This window comes from Crocodylus siamensis, chromosome 3, assembly GCF_052110815.1.
Source record: "Crocodylus siamensis isolate JL-2025a chromosome 3, ASM5211081v1, whole genome shotgun sequence".
Taxonomy (NCBI): Eukaryota; Metazoa; Chordata; order Crocodylia; family Crocodylidae; genus Crocodylus; species Crocodylus siamensis.
In genome coordinates, this window is record NC_143397.1 from 134,020,247 (window position 1) to 134,044,751 (window position 24,505).

At 44.2% G+C, this 24,505-nt stretch overlaps 1 protein-coding gene across 2 annotated transcripts in view; it reads right to left on the reverse strand.

Annotated features, from left to right (window-relative positions):
* The window catches only part of JARID2 (jumonji and AT-rich interaction domain containing 2), a 311,197-nt gene that overhangs the window by 137,660 nt on the left and 149,032 nt on the right, over positions 1 to 24,505 (reverse strand). For both annotated transcript variants that reach the window (XM_090039250.1, XM_090039249.1), the window contains exon 3: positions 557 to 698. In XM_090039250.1, the coding sequence (XP_089895376.1) occupies positions 557 to 698 (142 nt within the window). The remainder of the gene's footprint in view (positions 1 to 556; positions 699 to 24,505) is intronic.

The window sequence follows — 24,505 nt, forward strand, 5'->3', positions numbered from 1 at the left end:
CACTACAAGACACCTAAAAAGACTATGACTAGACATTTCATTTAATAATCACTCACTGCAAAATGACAACAGCCTTTCCATGTTTTCCATAGCAAAACTACAGATTATTCACTTTAAAAAAGAAGCCAGAAACATGTACATGGATCCAACATGTAACCTATCTTTGTAGTTACTTTAAACTCTCAGCTTCTGAACTGTGGTAGCGTAATGTTGCACCTGTGCTGCTCCAGGAAAAATGCCAGATGCAAGGATTTTTTACATCTTTTAAATCAGACCAAATGTACAATTGGGAGGGATATGGACAAGCTTTTGGGTACCACAGTATCCTTTCTCAGGTCTCACTAGAGCCTTGCCCACCCAACTATACAGATGGTCCAATAAAAGATAGCACTCACAAAAAGCTTTATCTCTGTTTCTGAAAATATTTCAATACCTACTCATGGTAAAATGGGAGAAAACCAAGGCAAGCAGTAGTGGGAACATAAGTATGGCCTTATATATCTGGCTGACATGTAGCTCATAAAAAGATTATTTGAACTGTAAAAACACCACTGACCTTTTCCTTGATGGCCCTTCTTCAAAATCTGAAGAACTAACATCGTTGCTAGTGGAGGACACTTGTGATGCATCGTCCTTCTCATTCTCCAACTGTTCCGATCCTGGTCCTAATCCCTTAGATTGGCCATTAGTGAGGAGTCCTGTGGAGGCAACACAAAAAGGGTACAAAATGTTCAAGTCATGTATCACCAATGCCAAACGGGCCAAGACAGTATTCACACTGATAGCCAAATAAAGTTCACAAAAGATAGCAGACTTTGTAAAAGTGGCTGGGATTGTTTTATACAGGGAATCTCCATTTAGAAATGGATGAGTTTACATTTTTTTTTTTTTTAAACTTGCAGCAGAGAACTGCAAACCACCCATTCCAAATGAGAATGTGGAAAACTGTTCAAAGTTGCAAAGAAAATCGTTTCATGGGGTTTACAAAAAAGGCATTATTTTAGTCGTATAAATGCATCTCTGCATTACAGACTTTATTCAAGCCACAGTAGCTCACACTGATGAGAGTCATTTGCATAAATCTCTACATCAATTTAAAATTAGGTTGCCATGTGGGCGGTTTGTTTTCTTCCTCTTCTTCCTTCTGCTGCTTCTAACCATCTTAAATTTAGGAAGCTTTCAAATTGCGACCCTTAAAGGTGCAGTGAGAAAAAGGCTTTTTCCCCTGACTCTGCTCCAAGCCTCTGGCTAAGCCTTACTCAGCCACAATAGCTGAAGGCTACAAGGGAAAGCTGCACTGGGCCCATCTTTCCACCCCTTCCTCAAAGAGCCATAGACAGACAGGAGAACCATTGATAACAAGAGAAGCATTTTGCCTTGCCTAACTGCACTGACTGCCAAATGCTGTTCACCTTACTCACGTGAGCAAGTACAGCATGATTTGACCCATGACTTCAGCAGCTTGCCAAAAGACACTGAAACCACTCACCCTTCTGGTGGTATTAAAATAGTGATAGGTATTTCTTGATTGATCACAGGAGAGAAAAAAATATCACTCTATTACCTGGTCAATATTTATCTAAGGTTTTAAGAATTGATCACCGCAGGAATTCCAATTCTTTCTGGCAGATTACAGCCCTTCACGGCAAGCTACAAAAATATTCTTGCAAGTGTCATGTGTGGGATTACTGCAGAGGTTTCAGTCCACCCAACTGGGAGTAGCTCTTTCTTCTTTGAATCTTTTGAGCACCTTTCCCCGCTTCAGCTTAGCTGCCTCCAAACACCAGCAGCATGAGCAGCATACTGATGCTTTGCAGAAGCACAAATGTAATAACACCTAAGTAACAGTTCAGCCCTAATATCTATGAAATCTATGGAAAGTAAATCACGAGTGCTGCACAATTACAGTCCATTTCAAACCACAATTTGCCATGAAAACAGTGTGCACTCTATCAATACAATCATCGCACAACAGTCAGTGTTTGACTTCATACATCTTCAATGAAGCTTCCAGGTGTAAATAGACCCATCTTTAAAAAGCCTGCAATCTGGCATTAAGTAAGCAATATAGCATTAAGAAGAGGAAAAGGACAAAGACTCCCTCCCCTCTTGCACCCATTTCTTCAGGACAGGCTTTGATGTTGTGGGCCGGTGTGATGACCCATCTCTTATTTAAATCTAACATTTTTGAACTTCCAGTGCAGTTTCTGTATTTCCAAAATTGCCTAATTCAAAGACTTTATCCCACCTACATTTTCTTTTTTTGTCAAAGTCTGTATTTATGCACTTGGGATTGTGTTACACATCTCGAAGTGGAGTTAAAAGCAGACACGTGGCCTACACCACCATGGTGAATGAATGTGCAGTTTGTAGCACCTCAAAGCCTTTTGAGGCACTGCAAAATGCAGGCAGCATATTAATCCATTTGCCATGCTTCAAATGCTGGTGTCTAAAAAACCTCACCAAGAACAAACAAACAAACAAAAACAGTGTGCTACACGTGACAGCAGCGTGCACCACCTGAAACTGGAGCCTGGTCAGCCAGAGCCATGCAGGCCAGGCTCCACACACCTGGATCACCACCAGTGCATCCCCAGGATCCCGGGTAAGGCTGCTGGGACCAGCCCAGGTGCTAGCCACACTCAGGGCAATTGACAGTGCACCAAAGTGCAGACACAGGGGTGTGCCTAGGGACAAGTAGCAGTGGTACGAATATGTGCTGCTGCTGCTATTTGTCCCCAGGGAAATGCACATTCCCACTTGTGGGGATGTGCCCATGATGACTACACAGTTGCAGGGCTGCAGTTGTGCACATTATTTTTAAATGCTGCTTTTTTAAAACACCTCATACAAAAAGAGAATGTTGAAATTCATTGTGGGAGGAAAATAAAATAAGATTAATTCTCTGAAATTTTTTCTTAAAGGGAAACCACAAAGCAAAAGTGGAAACTGAATTAAGCACAAATTTCTGTGCAAAATACCCATGCTATCTTGGCTATGAGGCTGACAGCACAGAAATATGTTAAACAACCAGCTTTAAATTCTTACTTACCTTTTAGTAAGCCAAGAAATAAAGAGATTGAACAAAAGGGATTTCTCAAATGATGACATGAAAAATGCCAGATATTAATTTCATTGCAGCTTATGAAACCAATGGTATTTTTAATGTCACAGAATGATATATTCTGGATTTCCTTCAGTCATCCAGAAAGTTTCAAGGAGATTTCATACAGAGGAAAATTAAAAGCAAAACAAACATTAACCAGATTCCTTCTGCACTGAAAGTCTCCTTACTGGAAATGTGTACTTAGCAGTGTTTTAATTTTTTGCTTTGCATTTTATTTTTAAAACTCTGCTGATAAAATGTATGGTCTGCAAACTCTAGAGAAGTCTAAATCAAGCATATCATTCTGAGACTTCACATTCAGTAAGTTAACCAGTATGACAGAATTTGGCTACGTATTCCAAAAGTAATATTTGTTCTGGAGAGATGCCATACGTAAAAATCGAGCAACCTGAAGTACGAGTCAAGAAAACTACCTCTTGGGCTGACAGCTCTCATGCATGTGGAAGTTTCTTGCCATATATCCTCTAAACCTGCCAAACCTATCCGTACATATGGAAGTCAAGTGTGATGCGTGCCCTTCTTTGGAAGGGTGAAAAAAAAAACATTCCCTCTTCTTCTTGACAACTCCAGTTATGTAATGTTCTGTATTGCTAGAAAAAATCCAACAAAACATCAGATAACAGATGTTAGTTAATGTAAACAAAGTATCTTCAAGTTAAACTCAAAGTGACTCAAAGTCAGTGTAGTTTCTGCAACTCAGTTCTAAAACTCTAGGCAAAAGGCATTTGGTCAGTGCAGTGAACTAACATTCAACAGTCCTCCTCTCCTCAAGTATAGCTTATTGAAAAATTCCGTTTGGAAGCCCACACTTGGCCCGTACATATCTAAAAGGCTAGGGACAGACATTACACATAAACCAGTTTAAGTGATCAGAAACTGATTTAAACCTGGAACAGATGTTCATTGCACATAAACCTGTCTGAAAAAGACTGAAACCAGTTTGAGATAAACCTGGTTGAATACAGTATCAGACTTAACTGATTTGGGTCAAACCGGCCTATGCAATATGTCTGTCCCAGACCCCTTCTTGGTTTAAGTTAAATCAGAGTCCTCCAGCACCCCAGATGCTTTGCAACTCTGGGTACGGCTCTGCTCTAGCCCTGCACCTCTGCTCCTTGGCTGCAGCTCTGGCAGAGACTGCATGTACAGCAGGCTTCCTCCCTTTCTGCCCCTCCCCCGCAACCTCTCCCTGCTCAAACAGGGATTCTCCCATCCCCTCTGCCTTACACAGACACCTCTCAGCATTAGCTAGCAGACCACATGCTGGCTATGGTCCATGCTACAGGAGACAAGGCAAAGGCAGACACAACAGTATCTGCTTTTTGAAGCTAATAAACAGGTAGCTGGTAATGTTCCTCCATTCCTTCCTTAGAAAAAATTGTTTAAGAAGAGCTTGAAGGTTCTTGCTTTGCTGATGGGTTGATAAAAGCTAACAACTCCCTGTACAGCTCCCTGCTGTGTCACTCAATAATCCATTATCAATAGCAAGTGGGGGGAACCCCTCCCTAACAAGAGCACCCTGCTGGGGTCTGGTCATGCCCCACTCAGCTCAGCACTGTGGAAGCGAAGGGAAGGCTGCTCTAACACCCTCCGGCTTCTAGCCTGTGCCACTGCAGGCATGTACTAGCATTTCTTCAGTCCAGAGACATTTCTTCAGTCCAGCCTGTGCAGTTATAAACCAGTTCAGCCTAGCCAGGTTGGACTAACCTGAAAAGGTTGAATCAATTCAGGCTCAGGGTTTTTTAATATCTGTCCCTAGCCACAAAGGTTACAAACACCTTGCCAAGTACAGGAGAAAAAAATCTAAAATCTTGACTCCTAACTGTGGTAATATCTCAAGTGACCTGTTGCCTCCAGTAACACCAGTGCAATCCCACTGCTTTTGCACAGGGGTAAATATTAGAATTAAGTCAATAATTTTGCTGACACCGAGGTACAGAATCCAATCCCCATGTGCTCACTGTTGGGGTTTACAAAGCTACCAAGAGCAAAAAGCAACACATTTGAGTTGTACATTGTTCAAGGTAGCAGGTATGACTGAATACACAGAGGGAAAGAGCAGCGAAGTAAGAAAATGCCCTTTTGCAAGTCCGCTCCCCTACATGCTTTCTGAGCATTCAGGCCCCTGACGCACATTACAGTCAAGACGGGATTAACTCATTAAGCATTGACCTGGTCACACGTTTATTCAATTACAGGAATGATAAAACCAGGAATAAGGGACAAAGTTATTATGTAAAATGCATAATAACTTGGTTGCTGTTCCTATCTTGACTTTAACTGAATGTATGGCCAGAGCTCCTAGCCTCTGGAACATACGCCCTGAAGACTGGGAGCCCTGGTCAGCTGATCAGGGGTCCCAGCTGGGGGAGTACAGTGAGTTCCCCCACTGAGAGCCCTGATCTGCTGATAAGGATCATAGCTGCAGGAGTACAAGGTGGCCCCTGCAGCTGGGAACTCCATCACATGATGGAGCTCTAGGCACAGTAGACACAGACCAGCCTTCCCCTGCACCAGCAGTAAGCCATGACAGGATCTGATGCCCAATCCCCACAATCACACCTCCTGCCACGCATGTGTGGCATGACAGGTGTGATTGTCGGGATCGTGCATCAGATTCCATCAAGCCTTACTTTTCATATCCATCATCAAAAGCAGTCAAGATCTGACAAAGCACCCAATGTGTAAACAGAACTGGTGAAACGACAGCAAATACAATTGAAGGAACTAATATTACCCCTACCATTCCCTATAGATCAAGGGTGGGCCACTTACTGATGGCCAATTCCCTACAGATTTTGGGCAGAGGGCCATTTACTGAGTTTTGGCAAGCCATCAATGGCCGCATGACAGGCAGCCCAGGGCAGATAAATATTAATTTTCTAAATTTTTTAGGGGCCCCACAGGCTGGATAGAATGGCCTGGTGGGCCACATCCGACCCCTGGGCCACATTTTGCCCACCCCTGCTATAGATGCTAAAACCTGTTAGCATAACTGGCACCAGCAAGCTAGTTCTCAATCAAGCCCCAATCTTGAGCGGAAGCCTATCTACCACAATGTTTGTGCCTACAGAAACAGGCATGGATTAAATGTCAATAGTATACTGGTTCCACTAAAACTCCAAATTATCTCACTTTCTCCTCTAGCAGCATGTGCCAAGAGGACTAAGAGACTAGAAATAATTAATCAGGGTGGGAAAAAAAAAATCAATTATCTTACAATGGAAAAACTGAAATGACTTCATATACTGAAATTTCTTAGGGTATCAAATCAGGAGTGAGGCATAGGGATGGAAGTGATGAGGGAAAGGCTGCAATAAAACAATGGAAGATGGGGAAAGGTCAACAGTGTGTACTTATGTAAGTGCATACACATTCAGTATTCATATACATGTTGAATGCTGCTCCCTCTGGAGCTCAGCAGTAAATACGACAGCTTCATACATATGTACATTAATATAATTATGTTAGATGTGTGTGTGTGTGTGTGTGTGTGCGCGTATACTTGGAAAAAAAGGGTTTGAAGACAGATTGTTATAAAATTTCCAAAACTTTCAATATGTATTTCTTATGCTCCTACAAATAAGGCCCATAGAATTAAAGGTTTCCATTTTCTCCAGAAGCAGGAATGCAATACAGTAACTGTTTCTGCACATTACGATTAATTTTGCCGAGAAAATTTAGATGTTCAAAATAGATGCTTTGTTTCCAGCCCCTTGCCTGCAGTCGGAAGCAACTGACAAGAGCTGTTCCAGTATAACATTAATAACAGTCAACAAGGTACAGCACAAGCCAAGTGTATTTAAGAGCATAAACTGACCTAATTAATTATGACACAGGAAATTTTTGCCACGATCATGTTCCTAATTTTCCATATGGGGTCAATAGTTAGGCACAGGGTTTGTTTAACTCTGAGAAGATGAGCCCATCGTATTTCTGCTATTCACCTCTGCACTGCAAAGTGAAAAATACAGTTTTTTCCCTATTTTTTGATTACCCAAATAGGTGATTTTTGCTACAGAGAGATCTGGATCTGCATTCATCATAGACTGTTTTCAACTGAATGCTATCCATGTTGGTAGGACAGCCTAGTTTCCAAGACAATTTGAAAGATAACTAAATCAATAGGATGGAAAATGGATAAACAGAGTTCAAAGTACGTGATAAAACAGGTTAGACGTATGCACCACATACCATTTCATGATGTTATAATGACAATGCTATTTACAAGACCATGGAACAAAAGTAAATGAAAACACAGCTTAGGGCTTCTATTTACTTGCAAAGTATCATGACACTCCAAATTTTAGCTATGCAGTTATGGAAATGTAGAATAAGTTTTTGGAGAGACGAGATACTTATAGTTTCATAGTTTCATAGTAGCTAGAGTCGGAAGGGACCTCGGTAGATCATCTAGTCCGACCCCCTGCCTTAGCAGGAAAGAGCACCGGGGTCAGATGACCCCGGCAAGGTGCTCATCTAACTTCTTTTTAAAAATCCCCAGGCTAGGAGCCTGCACCACTTCCCCTGGAAGCTGGTTCCAGCCCCTAGCCGCCCTGACTGTGAAGCAGCGCCTCCTAATATCTAATCTAAACTTACCCTCCGCCAGTTTGTGACCGTTATTCCTGGTCACTCCTGGCAGCGCACGGGGGAACAGGGACTCCCCCAATACCTGCTGATCCCCCCTGACCAGTTTGTAGCAGGCCACAAGGTCCCCCCTTAACCTTCTCTTGGGGAGGCTAAACAGGTTCAGGTCCCGTAGCCTCTCCTCATAAGGCCTGCCCTGCTGACCCCTGATCATACGAGTGGCCCTCCTCTGAACTCTTTCCATATTGTCCACGTCCCTCTTGAAGTGTGGCGCCCAGAACTGGACGCAGTACTCCAGCTGCGGCCTGACCAGTGCCGCATAGAGGGGGAGGATCACCTCCCTGGACCTGCTCGAGATGCATCTGTGGATGCATGACAGGGTACGGTTGGCCTTCTTGACTGCCTCCCCACACTGCCGGCCCATGTTCATCGTGGAGTCAATGACGACTCCAAGATCCTTTTCCGTCTCCGTGCTGGCAAGAGGGGAGTTCCCCAACCTGTAAGTGTGGTGCCGGTTCTTCCTCTCCATGTGCAACACCTTGCACTTATCAGTGTTAAACCCCATCCTATTCTCATCCGCCCACCGTTGCAACCTGTCAAGGTCAGCTTGTAGCCTATTGCACCCTTCTAGTGCACCCACTCCCCCCACATCTTAGTGTCATCAGCAAACTTGAACAGGGTGCTTTCTACCCCCTCATCCAAGTCACTGATGAAGATGTTGAACAGTGCGGGCCCGAGGACCGAGCCCTGCGGAACCCCACTGCCCACGTCCTTCCAGGTCGAGAAGAACCCATCCACTACCACCCTCTGGGTGCGGCCCTCCAACCAGTTGGCGACCCATTTGACCGTGTGGGCATCGACACCACAGTCTCCCAGCTTTTTGATGAGGACAGGGTGAGAGACAGTGTCGAAAGCCTTCCGGAAGTCCAGAAAGACTACATCCACAGCAACCCCTGCGTCTAATGATTTGGTGACCTGATCGTAAAAGGCCACCAGGTTGGTCTGACAAGACCTGCCACTGATGAACCCATGTTGGTTGCCCCTGAGCATGCATTCCCCCGCAAGGCCCTCCTGGATGTGTGCCAGGATAATTTTTTCAAAGAGCTTACCCGGGATTGAGGTAAGACTAACTGGCCTGTAATTTCCCGGGTCCTCTTTTTTTCCCTTTTTGAAGATAGGGACCACATTGGCCCTCTTCCAGTCCTCCGGCACCTCGCCAGAGCACCACGAGTGCTCATAGAGCCGCGCCAGGGGTCCCGCAATGACCTCGGCCAGTTCCTGTAGAACCCTAGGGTGAAGATCGTCCGGACCAGCGGACTTGAACACGTCCAGCCTCTCCAGAAGTACCCTAACTAACTCCTCGCTAACCCCTGGCCCAGGCGTGTCTCTCCCGGGGCCCGAGGGGGGCCCAGCAGGGAGGTGGCTGAACTGGTCCCTACTTAGGAAGACAGAGGCAAAGAAATCGTTAAATATGTTAGCTTTGTCATCTGGCGTGATGACTAAGTTGCCCATCGTGTCCTGCAGGGGCCCCACATTACCCGGGACCCTCTTTTTACCCCCTATGTATTTGAAGAAGGACTTCTTATTGTCCTTAATCCGGGAAGCTAGTCCTATCTCCAACTCTGCCTTGGCCCTCCTGACTGCCCCCCTACATCCTCGGGCGACTGTAACATAGTCCTTCTTGGTGATGACCCCATCTCTCCATTGGGTATATGCCTCCCTTTTAGCAAGGAGACATTCCCGGATGCTCTTAGTGAGCCATGGGGGTTTATGTGCCCTCCTGCTCCCTTTGACCCTTGTTGGGATTACCTCCCTTTGGAGGTTTCATTTTTGCTTATAGGAAAATTGCACACAAATGCAGTAACACATCAGTAATGTTACAAATGTAAACTTTCAAGCCAGGACATTTTCAAATTCATGTTCTTTTGTAACCATGTCCAATGGACATGGAGAATACATTTGCTTACACTGTTAAAATGTACTACATAGGCTATTTCTGACTGCCAAATACCATAGATACACACAACTGCACCTGGCTGACATAGGAACTGCACTGTATCAGAGGACATGTATGAATCCAGCTAAACACTGTGGAGAAATAAAATTACTGTAAAAGATCATCTTCTGTATTTAAGAATAGTTTAACATAACTTTCACTGCATTTTCAATTGGTATGATTTCCCCCCCAAATAAGAGAGACAAGTACAAAGTGTGTAATGACTAAACTCCTTAACTTTCTTTTATGTTTATTATGAACTACAGCTTCAGCTACAAAAGTTTACTTCATCTAACAGACCTCTTATTTTGCCATTAATAACAGACAAGCAGATGCAGTTGAAATGTAATCACAATAGGCATCTCTTTCTCTGTTACTCTAATCATATAAAGCTACCAAAAATCAAAAAAAACAGATGTGAAGTTTCAAGGTTATGTACCCAATTATTACCAGTGACCTGGAAAGTGAGTTTAAAAAAAAAACATGAACCTTTTAATGCCAAGTTAAAATATCCCAGAACCTCAAAAACATCTGCAATAGTAGGCACTAATCAGCATACTGTAGAGCTACTGTATTTAGCTGTTGTACAGCTATACACAAAAGATAATTTAGTTTTATAGTGCAAATACCATCTGTCACCTTGTCACAGCATGACAAGGGAACACATTACATATTAAAAAGAAACAAGTTTAGGAAATAAGGTCCATTTTCATGCTTATCTTTGAAGAACTGGGAGTTCAAAAAGTATAATAATATATTAAAAAAATAATTCTCTCAGAGATGAAAAGCCTGCCGTTGTTTCTAACGTATCATTGATTTTATTGTGAAGAAAATGCCTGAGCTGATAGTCTCAAGCTACAACATATACATCTCATTCTGAATGCTTTTAAGTCAATACCAATGCCACCCCAGGCTCCGTGTTGCCACCCTAACAGTAACTAACAGTGCCTAGCCTTTGCAGATGACAAGACACTGGACATTAAGTTGATTGTGGTACATAACACAGCATATGTACTCAGTAGTAATGTTATGCCAAGAACTATTAGCAAATAGCTTTTTACGGTCTTGGTAAATGACTACAACAGTGCTTTTATATGTAGATATACATCATTACTATGGGAGCCAAGCATGAATAACATTATAGCACAAGATGTTTTTGTCAGCTTGTCAAAAGAAGAGATCACCAAAAGAGAATCGGTTTAATAATGCCAGTTGAAGGAAGCTCTTAACCCCTACCAAACCTCCCATCCAAAACTGCTATTGAGCAACCAAAGATATTTATGCAATTTCCTTACACATGATATTATGCTTAGTACTGTGCATATAGAAGTCTAGATGCTGCCAGTAAGTGTCCGATAAACTTACATTAAAGAGCTGCCATGTTTCAACAGAATGACCAAACTCTGGTTTAGTATTTTTTGGTGTTAAGCTGACAGATGCCTTAGAAGGACTAGTACCTGTCAGACATGGTCTTCTGCTTCCTCTGCCTGGAAAATCTCTTCCTGACCCACAGAAAGCATCTTGTAGACCTGGGCCTTACTGGGGGAAAATACTTAGGATTCGGGGGAGGGGGAGAAAGACAACAACTGTGTCTCTGTTACTTGCTACTGGGACAGTATAACAAGGAGGGAAGGACAGCTTTCCTAATGAGTCTGTACCAGTTTGTACCAAGGTCAAAGTGTTTGAATGAGCTCAGAGGCCCAGAGAAACCACCTGTCATATCTATAGTGCCATAAACTGTTAAGCACTGACTTCTGTTAGTGATTGGTAAAAGTGGGTCTTGATTGTCCCTACCTTCTTATAGCCAAATAGCCAGTATTGTAGTTAGTCTTCATCCATACGCCATCATGAAATGGCCCCTGTCTCCAGTCCCCATTTGAAACTAGGCCCAAAAGGCTCCAAGCAGGAAGCTTCAGGAAGGAATAACAGGCCTTTAGATGCAAGGCAGCAGCCACCCATCACAGGCAAGAGGAACTTTGAATAAGCAAGGCAACAAGTCTAGCAGATTTGAATACTGCATGGGGACTTGGGACACTGGAGCTCATTCCTGAGTCTTGCACTAGTCTTCTCTGCGATGCTGTGTGTGTTAATCTGAAGTCTGGAAGAAAGCAGGGCAGAGTGGCACATTAGGCCACATCCAGACACACATGGAAGTTTGGTTCCCCGGGGACAAATAGCGGAGGTGCACCTTGTGCCACTGTTAGTTGTCCCCAGGGAATGCCCACACCACACGCATTTTGACCCACAGCAAATTATCCCAGGTGGGGTAGGGCCAGGACTGGGATCCCTTACCTGGGTCCCACGGCTGCAATAGCAGCGATCCTGACACATGGAGCCTGGCCAGCAGTGGAGCGTGGTTCTGGCCATCCAGGCTCTGGCTTGCTGCCACTGCATGCACCACTCTGGGTTTGGTTTTGCTTTTTTACAGGTTTTTTGACCCCTCAAAAAACCCTTCTGTACTTCTCCCTTAAAGCATGGAGAACAACTGAATGTGCTTTATGTGGCACTGCAGATGTGTCTGCGGAGCCACACGCCACACAACCATGCTTGTCTTGACACGGCCTTAGAAACCAAATGGTTCAGGGAAGCATGAGCTTTCATAGGCAACAACCTACTTCAGCGTCTGATAAAGTAACTTCCTGCCTAGGAAAGCTCAGTTTCATAGTTTCTAGGGTTGGAAGGGACCTGAGTAGATCATCTAGTCCGACCCCCTGCCATGGCAGGAAAAAATACTGGGGTCAAATGACCCCAGCAAGATGTTCATCCAACCTCCTCTTAAAAACCCCCAGGGTAGGAGCCAGCACCACTTCTCTTGGAAGTTGGTTCCAGATCCTAGCCGCCCTGACCGTGAAGTAGCGCTTCCTGATATCTAGCCTAAACCTGCCCTCTGCCAGCTTGTGACCATTATTTCTGGTCACTCCTGGCAGTGCACGGGGGAACAGGGACTGCCCCAATGCCTGCTGGTCCCCTCTGACTAGTTTATAACAGGCCACTAGATCCCCCTCAGCCTTCTCTTGTGGAGGCTGAACAGGTTCAGGTCCCGTAGCCTGTCCTCGTAGGGCCTGCCCTGCTGTCCCCTGATCATGCGGTGGCCCTCCTCTGGACCCTCTCGATGCTGTCCACATCCCTCTTGAAGTGCGGCGCCCAGAACTGGATGCAGTACTCCAGCTGCGGCCTGATCAGTGCCGCATACAGGGGGAGGATCACCTCCTTGGACCTGCTCGTGATACATCTGTGGATGCATGACAAGGTACAGCTGGCCTTCCTGACTGCATCCTCACACTGCCGGCCCATGTTCATCTTGGAGTCAATGATGACCCCCAGATCCCTTTCCACCTCCGTGCTCATAAGAGGGGAGTTCCCTAACCTGTAAGTATGGTGCTGGTTGTGCCTCCCCAGGTGCATCACCTTGCACTTGTCTGTGTTGAATCCCATCCTATTCACATCCACCCACCCTTGTAACCTGTCTAGGTCTGACTGTAGCCTGATGCTTCCTTCTAGTGTGCCCACATCCCCCCACCTCTTAGTGTCATCAGCAAATTTGAACATGTCTCTCTGAACCAGTTAGACTCAAAGGTGTCATCCTGCCCTACCTTCTGCCTGGTCTGCTGAGGGAGTTGCTTCCCCTCTCTGCAGTTGTGAAATGGGGACAAATGACACCGACCTCCCCTGGAAAGTACTTGGAGATCTTTGGATGAGAAGCACCCCGGTACCATCATAAAAACAACAAAACGCTTTTGACCTCAAATTGGTTTTCATGCTGGACAGAATGGCTTTATTGTGCCTGAGGAAAGCAACTGCCTTGGTGATGTGTAGCTTGCGCCTGAGGACCTCTCTCCTCCAAAAGAGACTGACCTTGCTACTTTTCTCCTATTTAGTAATATGCACATTGGAAATAGAGTTACAAGCATATTTTATAACAAACTACAAATATACTCCTACATGCATGCAGCCACAGTTGCCATCACTGCAGTTTTATCCCTTACACTTAAAAGGTACCTCAGGATTTTTTTTAAAAAGCCATGCTTTTAATTTTATATCTGATAAAGAACAAAGTCTGAATAAGATTCTCTGTTAATAAAATAATTTATATCAATATGTTTATTACATGCAGCTATTCTTTTCTTCTCAAAATCTCATCTATTTTATGGATGACTAGAGAATTAGTGGGATATCACAAATGATGGGGATATAAAAAAAACAACTGGAGAGGAGGCATTTTTAGCTTGACTATTTATAGATGTGGGGTTTTTTCTTCAGCACCTTTGTTTTGTTTAACTCAGAATCTGGATGAACATTTGGAAGAAAAGATATCTATTTAAAGATGGCATCCCAGACCCTTGAGTCAACAGCTCCCCAGCAAGCTTCTATCATGACAGGGCAGAAAGGATCTAATATTTTATGATACCTAAAGTAAAAGTTAAAAAATTCGGATGACAAATACACGGGGGAAAAATGAGGATATTCCCCCTCTTCATTTCCATGTCAAATTTACAGCTCCATTCCATTTGTAATACAGTATTTATCCAAAACTAAGATGACCCTGAATTTAAGACAACCCCCAAATTATTATTCTATGCATGTAAAATTTATAAATAGATTCTGTATCTGGAAAATTATAATGTAAGTATCAGACGGCAGTCTTAAATTTGTCCATCCATTTCCCCCCCACTGCCACAGCAGGGAAAACAGTAGCTATCACAGTTGTGTGGCTGGGGGGCAGGGAACCCCCTTGCCTTCTGCCCCCCCCCCACACTTTCCCTTGCAGCCTTTCTGCCCTACCCTGCCACCTGCACCCACCACCTCAGCGTCCCCCCACCCTCGCCCCCAACTCCCCAGTCTCTATCTTCCAGCGGGAAACAGAAGCTGCAGATGGCAAGCAGAGGGGGGCAGGTGGCTGCTGTGGGTCTGACTCTGACCCAGGCTCAGGGACAGAGCCAGTACTGCAGCAGCTGCCTGCCCCCACTCCATACGTGAATTTAAGACAAGGGTGTTTCCCCCAGTGCTGACTGGAGAAAAAAACCCTTGCTTTAGATTTAAGTAAATATGGAACATATTTGCCAACTAATTATCAGTTATTACCAGACTTCAAAGTTTGAGTCTGTTGGTTGCCACTCAATTGTTCCCAGACACACGCTTTTAACCCCAGAAGCTTAACAGCAGCAGACTAAAATACCAGTAGGAACTGATGGGCAATGGAGAAAAACATCTATATTTCACGAAGGAGGGACTAAGCAGGTCAACAAAGATGAAGACACGGCATGCGTTTTTAGGCCAACGGGGACAAGTTACACGTATACGGCATCCCTCTGGAAAATAACTTTTCTATGAGGCAGAAGGACAAATTAAATGCTTTTCCATAAAAAGAAAGTTAGGAGAAGAAGCAATTACAGACTATCAAGAATCTGTTGCCTGGAGAAGTAACAACATAATGAGTGACCCACTATCATAAGAAGCAAGCAGGCACACAGTACTAAGGATGAATACTTGACAACTTTGCAAAGGAAAAACCACGAGCAGCAAAACCCTTGAGCTGAAACTAAAACAGAAGTGCAGAGCAGTGCTGGGCTGCATTTGTTTGTAGTGGTTTTTAAGTCTCACAACCAGTGAACGTACACTAAACTGGAAAGCAACAACCTAATTAACATTTTTTACAGACTTTTCCTCTAAAAAAGCACAGTCAACAAATCATGGTGGATGAGGTTATAACGGACTTATTTCTCCAACAAGAACCATGCTCGTGGTCTGAAACAATGTGTCCTTGCCACCTCCAAGAAACCCACCAGCATTAAATGAAGGACACTGGGATAGTGCTTCCCAGAGCTGCAGTCTGTAAAGCTATTTGACCTGCTCTGGCTATGTACCACTAGCACCCGGAACTGTACACTTAGCACAGTGAGAAGACTGCAGCAGCTCAGTTCAGCTTTGAAGAGGTGAAGACACCATGGACTGGAGTCATCTGTAGCAAAAGGAGGTGTCCCAAATTACCTGTTTAAAAAAAAGTATGTCTAGTTAAACTAATGACAGAAGGACTGAGTGTATAAGAGGCCTGGAAACAGAAGGCCTAGTAAAGGACCAGACTCAGCAGAAAACAAATCGCAGCAATAGCACGCACCTGAAAGAGGAAGAGGAAGGTGTCAAAAAGTCCTTTGGAGAAAATTATTCTCCCTCTAATTATCTGCAATTGTACCTGGGTATATGGCAAAAAGCCACGGAAAGGCAAATACTGAATGACATATTTCCAATTGTATAGCCTCATTTGAGATTGTAATGCATGTCATTCAGGACTTGCCTTTCATGTTTTTTTGCCAAGAGCCTGGGCAGCCCTCCAGACAGACTGAAGAAATATTTTTCCAGTGTGACACCCGTTATGAAGATCCCTCTTACTGCAGTAACACGTGACCTGGTAATGTCATGCTGACCCTCCTACACCATGAATGCATGAATGCTGATTTAATCCTCTGTTAATTGAGACAGTTTTCTGCTTTAGGCTTTCAGTTGGAGGAGGAGGCAGGAAGTCTCTCACAGAAATTTTGCTCTGTGCTAGACACCGCTTGGTTAAATGCTCTACACACAGCTCTGCACTGAAAAACAGCTGTAATTTGAGGACAGCGGGGCTAATCAGTGTCACTCGTTTTAGTGAGCTACTTCCTCACAAAGGGAGTTATACTCCATTGACAAGGGTCAGAATTTATCCACCACACATTTTATTGGTTTAGCTCTCAAATTTAGTAGAAAAATAAAATGTGTTCTTTTTCTTGAGGTCCTGCCTTCTACTAAAAACTCTGAATACGATCCCCAGGAGGCTGATACTCTTTGACTTTAGAGCCACAAATGTATTTTTCATTATATTTCTTACTAACCTTAGAGATCAGGCTACATTTATGTCTCAATAAATACCTTCAAAACAAGTGGTAAAAGGGAGAGAAAACAGACCAGAAAAGAAAAAAAAAAGACTACTTTTTTTTTTTTTTTTTAAAGCATTTCCCCAACTGGAAAAGGCTATGAACGTCATTAACGGCCTTTCCAAAAAACACTTTAGGCTCCACAATGAAATGACCCCACCCTCTGTACAGGAAGCCACAGGTGCTGCTCCCTCTGGAACTTGCTAATAAATACAATTGCTTGTACTAGCTTGGAATAAGGAAGGCGCACTGCCAGGCGCATCGCTCCCTCCTCCGCACACGAGATGAGCATGCATTGCCTGCTGCAAAGTTTCCAACTCCTTGCCAGCCTGAGCGCCGAGACATCACTTCGGAGCCCCCAGTGCGGTGTTGCTGCTTCACAACCAAGCCAGCCCGAGGCCTCACAACATTCCTGACAAACAGGAGAAGAGAAAAGAAGGAAGCCTTTCACAAATGTTTCTCAACCAATTTTAAGCCAACTGATTTTCTGAAGCATACGTCGGTCTTTTGCCTATAATACTGCATTTATTTTGTTTTCCTTGTCCCTGCTGGCATATAAAAAGCAGCTTTCTGCAGAGCAAATTACAGACACTCCTTTGCAAAGAGTAAACGTTTTCACTTGGCAGAAACAAACTATCCGGCATGGAGTCATTAATTTCCCTCTTTTGCAGGAAACAACTGCAGAAGGACTCCTTTTTAGGTGGTGACAGCAATGGAAATTACTTAACTGAGTCACCTGCGACTGCATTATTTGTAGCTTGCTCCTCTGCTCCAAAACAGAATCTTTTGTGAAAAATGCCATAGGTAAAAGAACCAACGGCACACTGAGTTACGGAAAGTGACGCTTATAAAAGTTGGGTTTACTGTGGCAACGCGCACATATCCTGACTTATTTCCTCTTCTTACCTAAACTTCCTGTCTTCCAACTCCCCCAGAACCACTGCGGAGAGGCAGCAGAGGAGTAGCGGTGCCTGCCTGGCACACCATGCCACTCCACCTCCCTGCTGGACTTCAGCCTGGAACCAGTGACCAACCAGCCAGGACCAGGCTGTGGAATCCTGGAGCATCCTTGTCAAACTGCGACACGTGCAATGTGGTCACCCTACCTGTGACTAATCTTCTGCCCAATCCTGCAAATCCATTACATTATCTGGACTTTTCCCTTCTTCATAAATCCATTTCATACTACTCTGTGTAGAATTCTTTTTTCCTATGCTCCTCAGAAACCCAGTATTGCCAAGCCTGCAGCATCAAAAATCATGCAACCAACTTAAAAATTAAGAGATTTGGTATGTAAATCATGAGATGCTATGTTTGAAGTGGGTGTGTGTGTGTGAGGGGGGGTTATTTGTAAAGTTGGGAGGGGGCTGTGGGTGTGTATGTGGGGTTTGGAGCCTGGCAGCAGGGTTCTCCACACACCCTGGCAGGATGCAAGGTGATATGGGTTAGGAGTGAGGGGCATCAGCAGGGCTGGGGAGGGGGGGGACGTCTGTGGCATGGGAGTGAGGGGCAGATCCGGAGACAAGTCAGGTCACTGGTCATGCAAATGTCTTCCCACCATTGCACACCCCCACAAAGAAAGCATGGGAGGCACATGCTCCTCAGATTTGTGCATGGGGCAGAAGCAGGCTGCCCACTGTGGGCTGGGGCTCTGCATCCTGCTGCTTTCGCACCATGAGCCATGTAATCTCATGTGTGCCTCCTGCCACCCACTAGGCAGGTAGGGAACATGCAGCATGGCTAGCATGTGGCTCCTGGGACAAAGTTTGTCCCGGGAGCCTCAAACTGGCCACGCCATGTGTCCCCTGCTTGCCTGATGGGCGGCAGGAGGCACACTGGCACCGCGTGGCTCCCCGGGCAAAGGCAGCAGGGCTCAGAGCCCCAGCCCACAGCCTGCCTCTGCCCTGCGCACAAAACCGGTGGTCACATCCCCTCCATGCCTCTCTGGGGCACAGTGGCAAGGAGCTGCCCCTCCCCTCTGTGCCTCTGGACGAGTCACCCACAACTATATCCCATGACCCATGCCAGCGCCACAGCCCCATTCACCCCAGTCCCTGCCCCACTCCCTCCCTCACCGTGGGGGCCTCAATCTGCCCCTCCCCCCTTCCCCTCCACAGACTTACCAGCTGAGCTTTCTTTACATGGGCTAGAAAAAAAAAAGTCCAGAGATTTGAGGGTGCTCTCCCTAGATCATGAGTCAGAGTTAATTTGACTTGGAAATCACGAGTCTCAGGATTTTTTCACAAGAGCTGGTATTACTGGAAACCCGGGATGTCTTCTTACTTTCTGCCAAGCCAAATCATTTCTTTATGTTACCTTGCCTAAAGCACTGTCCTATTTCTGGTCTTCAACTAGCCAAAGTTTCCCAGAAGGCAACAGAAGAGAAGAAACAGCTACAGCCTATCAAAAAGGGTGGTTAGAGGCAATATAACCATACAAAATTTGGATGAGCATCCTGAATTTCACCCAACTCCAAACTTTTGGGGTCCCCCTCTCCCTTTCTTAATCAGCAGCTTTGTATGCACCTAATGTGATAGTGAAGCTTTGCACATATTTTTTTCTTCTGCATCATAAATAATGATGCCAATGTAGGTTTTAGTGTATTTTTGATATGGTAACAGAATACATCTTCAAGAACAGCCTGAAAAAAAAATCTTCCTGTAGTCTAACCTTGAAAACTATAGTCAGTCTCTTCTTTGGAGTGAATCAATGCTTGAGTAAAATATCTCATCACCATCATAAATGTCAGATAAATAGATTTCATGCCTAAGTTGGCAAGCTGTCATGCCAGTTTTGACTGACCCTCCCTACCCTCACAATTTATTTGGAAAATTAATCTTGGAATAACTGAAACTATATAACATGCAACTATGACATTAAAGCATTTAGGCCCAATCATCAAGTACTGAAATTGCAAGTGCAATATAAAAAGCCAACGTGAATGAATGAATGAATAAACGTTGTCATACATGCATGCAAGGGTAACACATTGCCTCTGTTTGGTTTTAAAGCCTTACCCAAGGTAAGAATTACCTAGCACCTCTCACACTTGATTCTGACAGAAATGGGAAGGGACTGTTTGATGTCTTGCACAGCAGTTGTCTACCTGCTGGGCACGTGCAATTCAGAGAAAACACCAGGAAATAAAATTTACAGCTGCGAAGAACACGCTTAGAAGAAACCAGCATTCGCCTAGATTGGCTCTGTCACTGCCGTGTCATTTGATAATAATGTAATCAGTGACTTGAGAGAAAATGAGGAAACAAAGCAAGAGAAGCCGTGCTCAGTGGTCACTTAATCTTTGAGAATCTCGTCATGGGAACTAGGCATAGGTCGAATCCAGAGTGACACAAGCTTACAGGCAAAGGCTTTGGATAATACAGACTGCAATAGATTGCCAAAGATTTGGATAAGTATGTGCAGAGTGTCCTGATTTTACTTATGAAATCTACCTTGTTCTTATAAAGATTAATAAAATCTTCTGAAGTACAAGTATATGCATTGCCATTGATGTTACAGCTTTTAAGAAACATTCCTCATATGAAAAGCAATTTTCATTTCTATTTATGGTACTTGCAGCCAACTGCTTAACCTTACCCTCACCTCTCCTTTAGTAAGATATCTGCAGATGAACCACAGGGGGAGCAGATTAGGGTGGAGGGCAGGGGGCCAGCCATTTGAAAATCTGGCACTGGAGAAAGTAGTTCTGAAGTGTTAAGGAGATTTTTTTTCCTAAGGATTTAAAGAAATCCCACTGCCCTTAAATATTGCACTAACATGAAAAAGCTTTTTTGCTCACATTTCAAGAGAGCAGTAGAGGTAAAAACGCACCAAATTAGAAGACTTGCTACTCAGTAAAAGTGATGGGGCTGGTTTGTCAATAGAAACAGCACCCTGACTTTCTGAGTAAACAGTTTAGATAAAATACTACTAAGTTTAAGTCTAATTTTTAGGACTGTGTTTATTTTCTTAAAACTGGGCAAAGATGACAAGATTTATGTAGACGGAGCTTCCACAATTAATTTCTTATTCGTGTTCCTCACTGTAATTTACAATTGGTAGCATGTGACTTGCTTCTTGTTTAGATACAAACAGCAGGACAATACACAGGGGCTTTTGGGAGGCAGGGGGGGAATAGGGGCACACCTGGGAGAAGGCAGGAAGCAAATAATGCATAAAACCAAAAACACACTCAAAAGCTTTTTACGTGCATATTCAATGTTGTTACATCATTGTGACTGGAAAAAAATGGATTTAGGCTTGGATTTATGCAACTAAACCTCAAATAAACCCTGACAACCTCATTTTTCTATTAAGTTACATGACACTGAAATAAAAGCACTAAAGCAAATACCTTGAGGCCCTCTGTACATTTTATGACACCAAGTACAATAAAAGATGCATACTAACTGTGAAAAAAAACCACACAAAATAAATCAGTTAAGGCAAGCACCTTTGGCTCTCCACACCCATTTTTCTCTCTAAGAGAATCTCAAGACATCTACGGGCAGCCTCAAAGTACTACCACCCTGACCAAACAAGTTACAAAGACAGGTATACACTGCTGTTATAGTTGCATGCATACATAGCGCTTCATGTTTTCAATGTGCTATAAAAACGGGCTGATCTGGTCTGTCTAGTAGAACAGAAACTGGGTGTGCATCCTTATAGGATTAAAGGCCATTGAGGAATTTGCATCCAGTGGGAACCACACTTGGTACAAACTGGAGCCAGAGATGGTTGGATGAAGATGAAACAGTGGTGCTAGCCACATAAAAGTTAATCAGTACCATCCTTCTGGTGTAGATGATGAATCAGGCAGTGAGGCCTAGATGCTAACGAGTCAACCTAATGCCAGGGAGAGAGGCACTGGTGACTTTTGGCATGGGCATGTGACTGCAGTGGCAGCTGCTATTTTTTCACCCTTCACCCTAAAGTCAGTGCCCAAGGCTCCTGCCCTGGCCACCCCAAGCCATGCCAGGTAAAGACCTCACAAAGTTTGGAGAAACAGAATATATGGCCAAGAACCATCTTTGCCTGTAAAGGGATGTCTTATTTAAGGTGCTTCTGCCCATCTCGGCTTTTAATCAAAATGGGAGCACTGCAGCCATACACATAGTTTTTCCAAGCTGCATTGCTGCCCCTCTTCCAGTAGGTGGCCAGCAGGGGCATACAGGCTGACAGACTTGTCCCTGGAATCATGTGCAATTAAGTTAATTGTGGGCCATTCAAGTTAATGGGAAGGCAAAAGGGGCGAAGAGAAAAGAAGGCGTTAGCACATTTCATCTTCTCACATGGAGGGCCACTCGCATGATCAGGGGGCAGCAGGGCAGGTCCTATGAGGAGAGGCTGCAGGACCTGAACCTGTTCAGCCTCCACAAGAGAAGGCTGAGGGGGGATCTAGTGGCCTGTTACGAACTAGTCAGAGGGGGCCAGCAGGCACTGGGGGAATCCCTGTTCCCCTGAGCGTTACCAGGAGTGACTAGAAATCACGGTCACAAGCTGGCAGAAGTAGATTTAGGCTAGACATCAGGAGGCGCTACTTCACAGTCAGGGCGGCTAGGATCTGGAACCAACTTCCAAGAGAAGTGGTGCTGGCTCCTACCCTGGGGGTCCTTAAGAGGAGGCTAGATGTACACCTTGCTGGGGTCATTTGACCCCAGTACTCTTTCCTGCCATGGCAGGGGGTCGGACTTGATGATCTGCTCAGGTCCCTTCCGACCCTACCAACTATGAAACATATTGAAACCTATTTTAAAGGATGTTTTCTCCCTTTGGGCATTAAATAAACCCAAGTGTACCTGTTTGCTTAAGTGTAATCACTAAGTCTACCACATGCAATTGTAAGGAATCCGCACCCAAGTCACCAGCTTGGTCTGAGTCTTGAACCTTTAGATCCCTAGCCTGGGTTCTGGTTCCTCAGATCTAAGTATTGTACACTGGGCTACAAGGCACCTTGCTGAGAAGTCAGTCTTCCTCTCCATTTGCCCACTTAAAAGCTCTGGTAGCAGGGGCTAGGGAGGGAGAGGGGGAGAGAGGATATTGTCTACAACTTCTCTCCCTGTCCCAGCACACCCATGTAGCAAAGCACAAGATTTAACTCCACATAGGCAAGGGAGCTTATAGACTTGTTTTTAAATGAACGTTTATTAGGGGAAAAAAAGAGTAACAGTACAACAAAGGATGGCCCACAGAGGGCCCAGGTACAAACGACAGAGCCTGGGGCCACAGGGGATGTACGTGCCACTGGCACTTTCACTAGCATCAGCGATCGGCCACCGAGGAACCCCTCACTTGTCAGTGATCAGTAGCTGGTGCCCCTCCAGAGCCAGGAGGCACCAGTCACCCATGCCCACAAGGTCTGCCCTCACCGTCTAAACGCAAAAACATTCTGGGACGACATTAACCCGCTACGACCTCCGCTGCTACCCTGGGAAGGGGCAAATAGTATCACAGTGAGAGGGGCAAAAGACTTATTGAAAACAGTTATGAAAAGTGCAATGGTGAATGTAAGCATAAACACTGCGTTAAAGCACGCGCATAAAAGCAAATATTTAAAGTGTTGAAACCCTGCCTTAAAAAGAGAGAGAGAGCATTACCGGATCCCAGCTTGAAAGCAGGATAACAGCAAGGGAATTCAGGACGGACTATTATGTTTTTCCTTTTTCTAAAATGTAGAGCCAGGAATGGATTTTGGCAGTAGCTGGACACATGAAAGTAGTATGTACACAAAGGAATGGAGGGGTACACTTTTTAACTCCCCCCCACCATGTAATCTTAACTCTGCCTTACAGATAGTGAGAGAACACTTAAAAGAAATAAAGTATTTAAAAGAACGAGGACATGTAGGCCACGTTGCCTTTACCCCAAACTGTGTGTTAATGCGCACAAAAATCTTTACCTCCCTTCTGAGACTTTAAATCCACACGGTGTCTCTTGGAGAGGGTAAAAAGAAAATGTAGGTCAAGATGTTGAGATACGGATTGCTTCTGAAAGATGAAAGCATAATAGGCACTAAGCTTTCATTCCTTATGTGTCTTTGAGATTTCAAACAGATGGACTGTTATTTGATAATAGTTCCTTTCAGAAAATTGAAATTTAATATGGCTAATTATAAGTTAAAGAATTAACATACAGTCAGGGCTCCAACTGAGCTGGTATGCTACGCTGATGCCTCTTGCCAGCATGTCACCAGGGCATATTAGAATTCAGAGAACCTATTTCTAAAACCAATGTGCTCTCACAGTCAGGATAGTCCATAAATATGCGACAAGGCTGCAGCAAGGTGCCACAACTAACAAAGTCCACCCAATCCCACAAAATCTGCATTAAAAAAAAAACAGGCAGAAGGGAGCGCACAATGCAGGAAGGAAGGAACATTTGCAAAACTTAGAAAGAGAGAAAGAACTAAGAAGACTGAGATAAGACAACAAGAAAAATGGAAGTGAGAAAAAAAATTTCCCCAGTTATGGTGGGAGAGATGAGGAACAGAAGAAAGAGAAGGGAGAAATTCCTTATGAAATAAAAGACAAAGAACACAAGAAGAAATGGACACATTCATCATTTTATAGTGTGGAAACAGAATTTTTCTGAGAGCTATTTTACAGATCAATCTTGTAGTGAATTACCAAGTAGAAATTCCATAATACATTTCATAAGAGAACCAGCAATATAGAATATAAAAATACAGCTGACAAATGGCCATCAACAATGGGTGTAGCTAAACTGATAGAGAGCAGAGTTTTTTCTACAACACAGAACAGAGCCAGGCTTGTTTCAGAAATCTATAACTAGGTTTTCATTGCTTTTCTTGAAATGGCACTGAACATGTTCAGCACTGATTCATCAACACCTCTTGAACATTAACATCAGGTGCTATTCCTAGCTGTT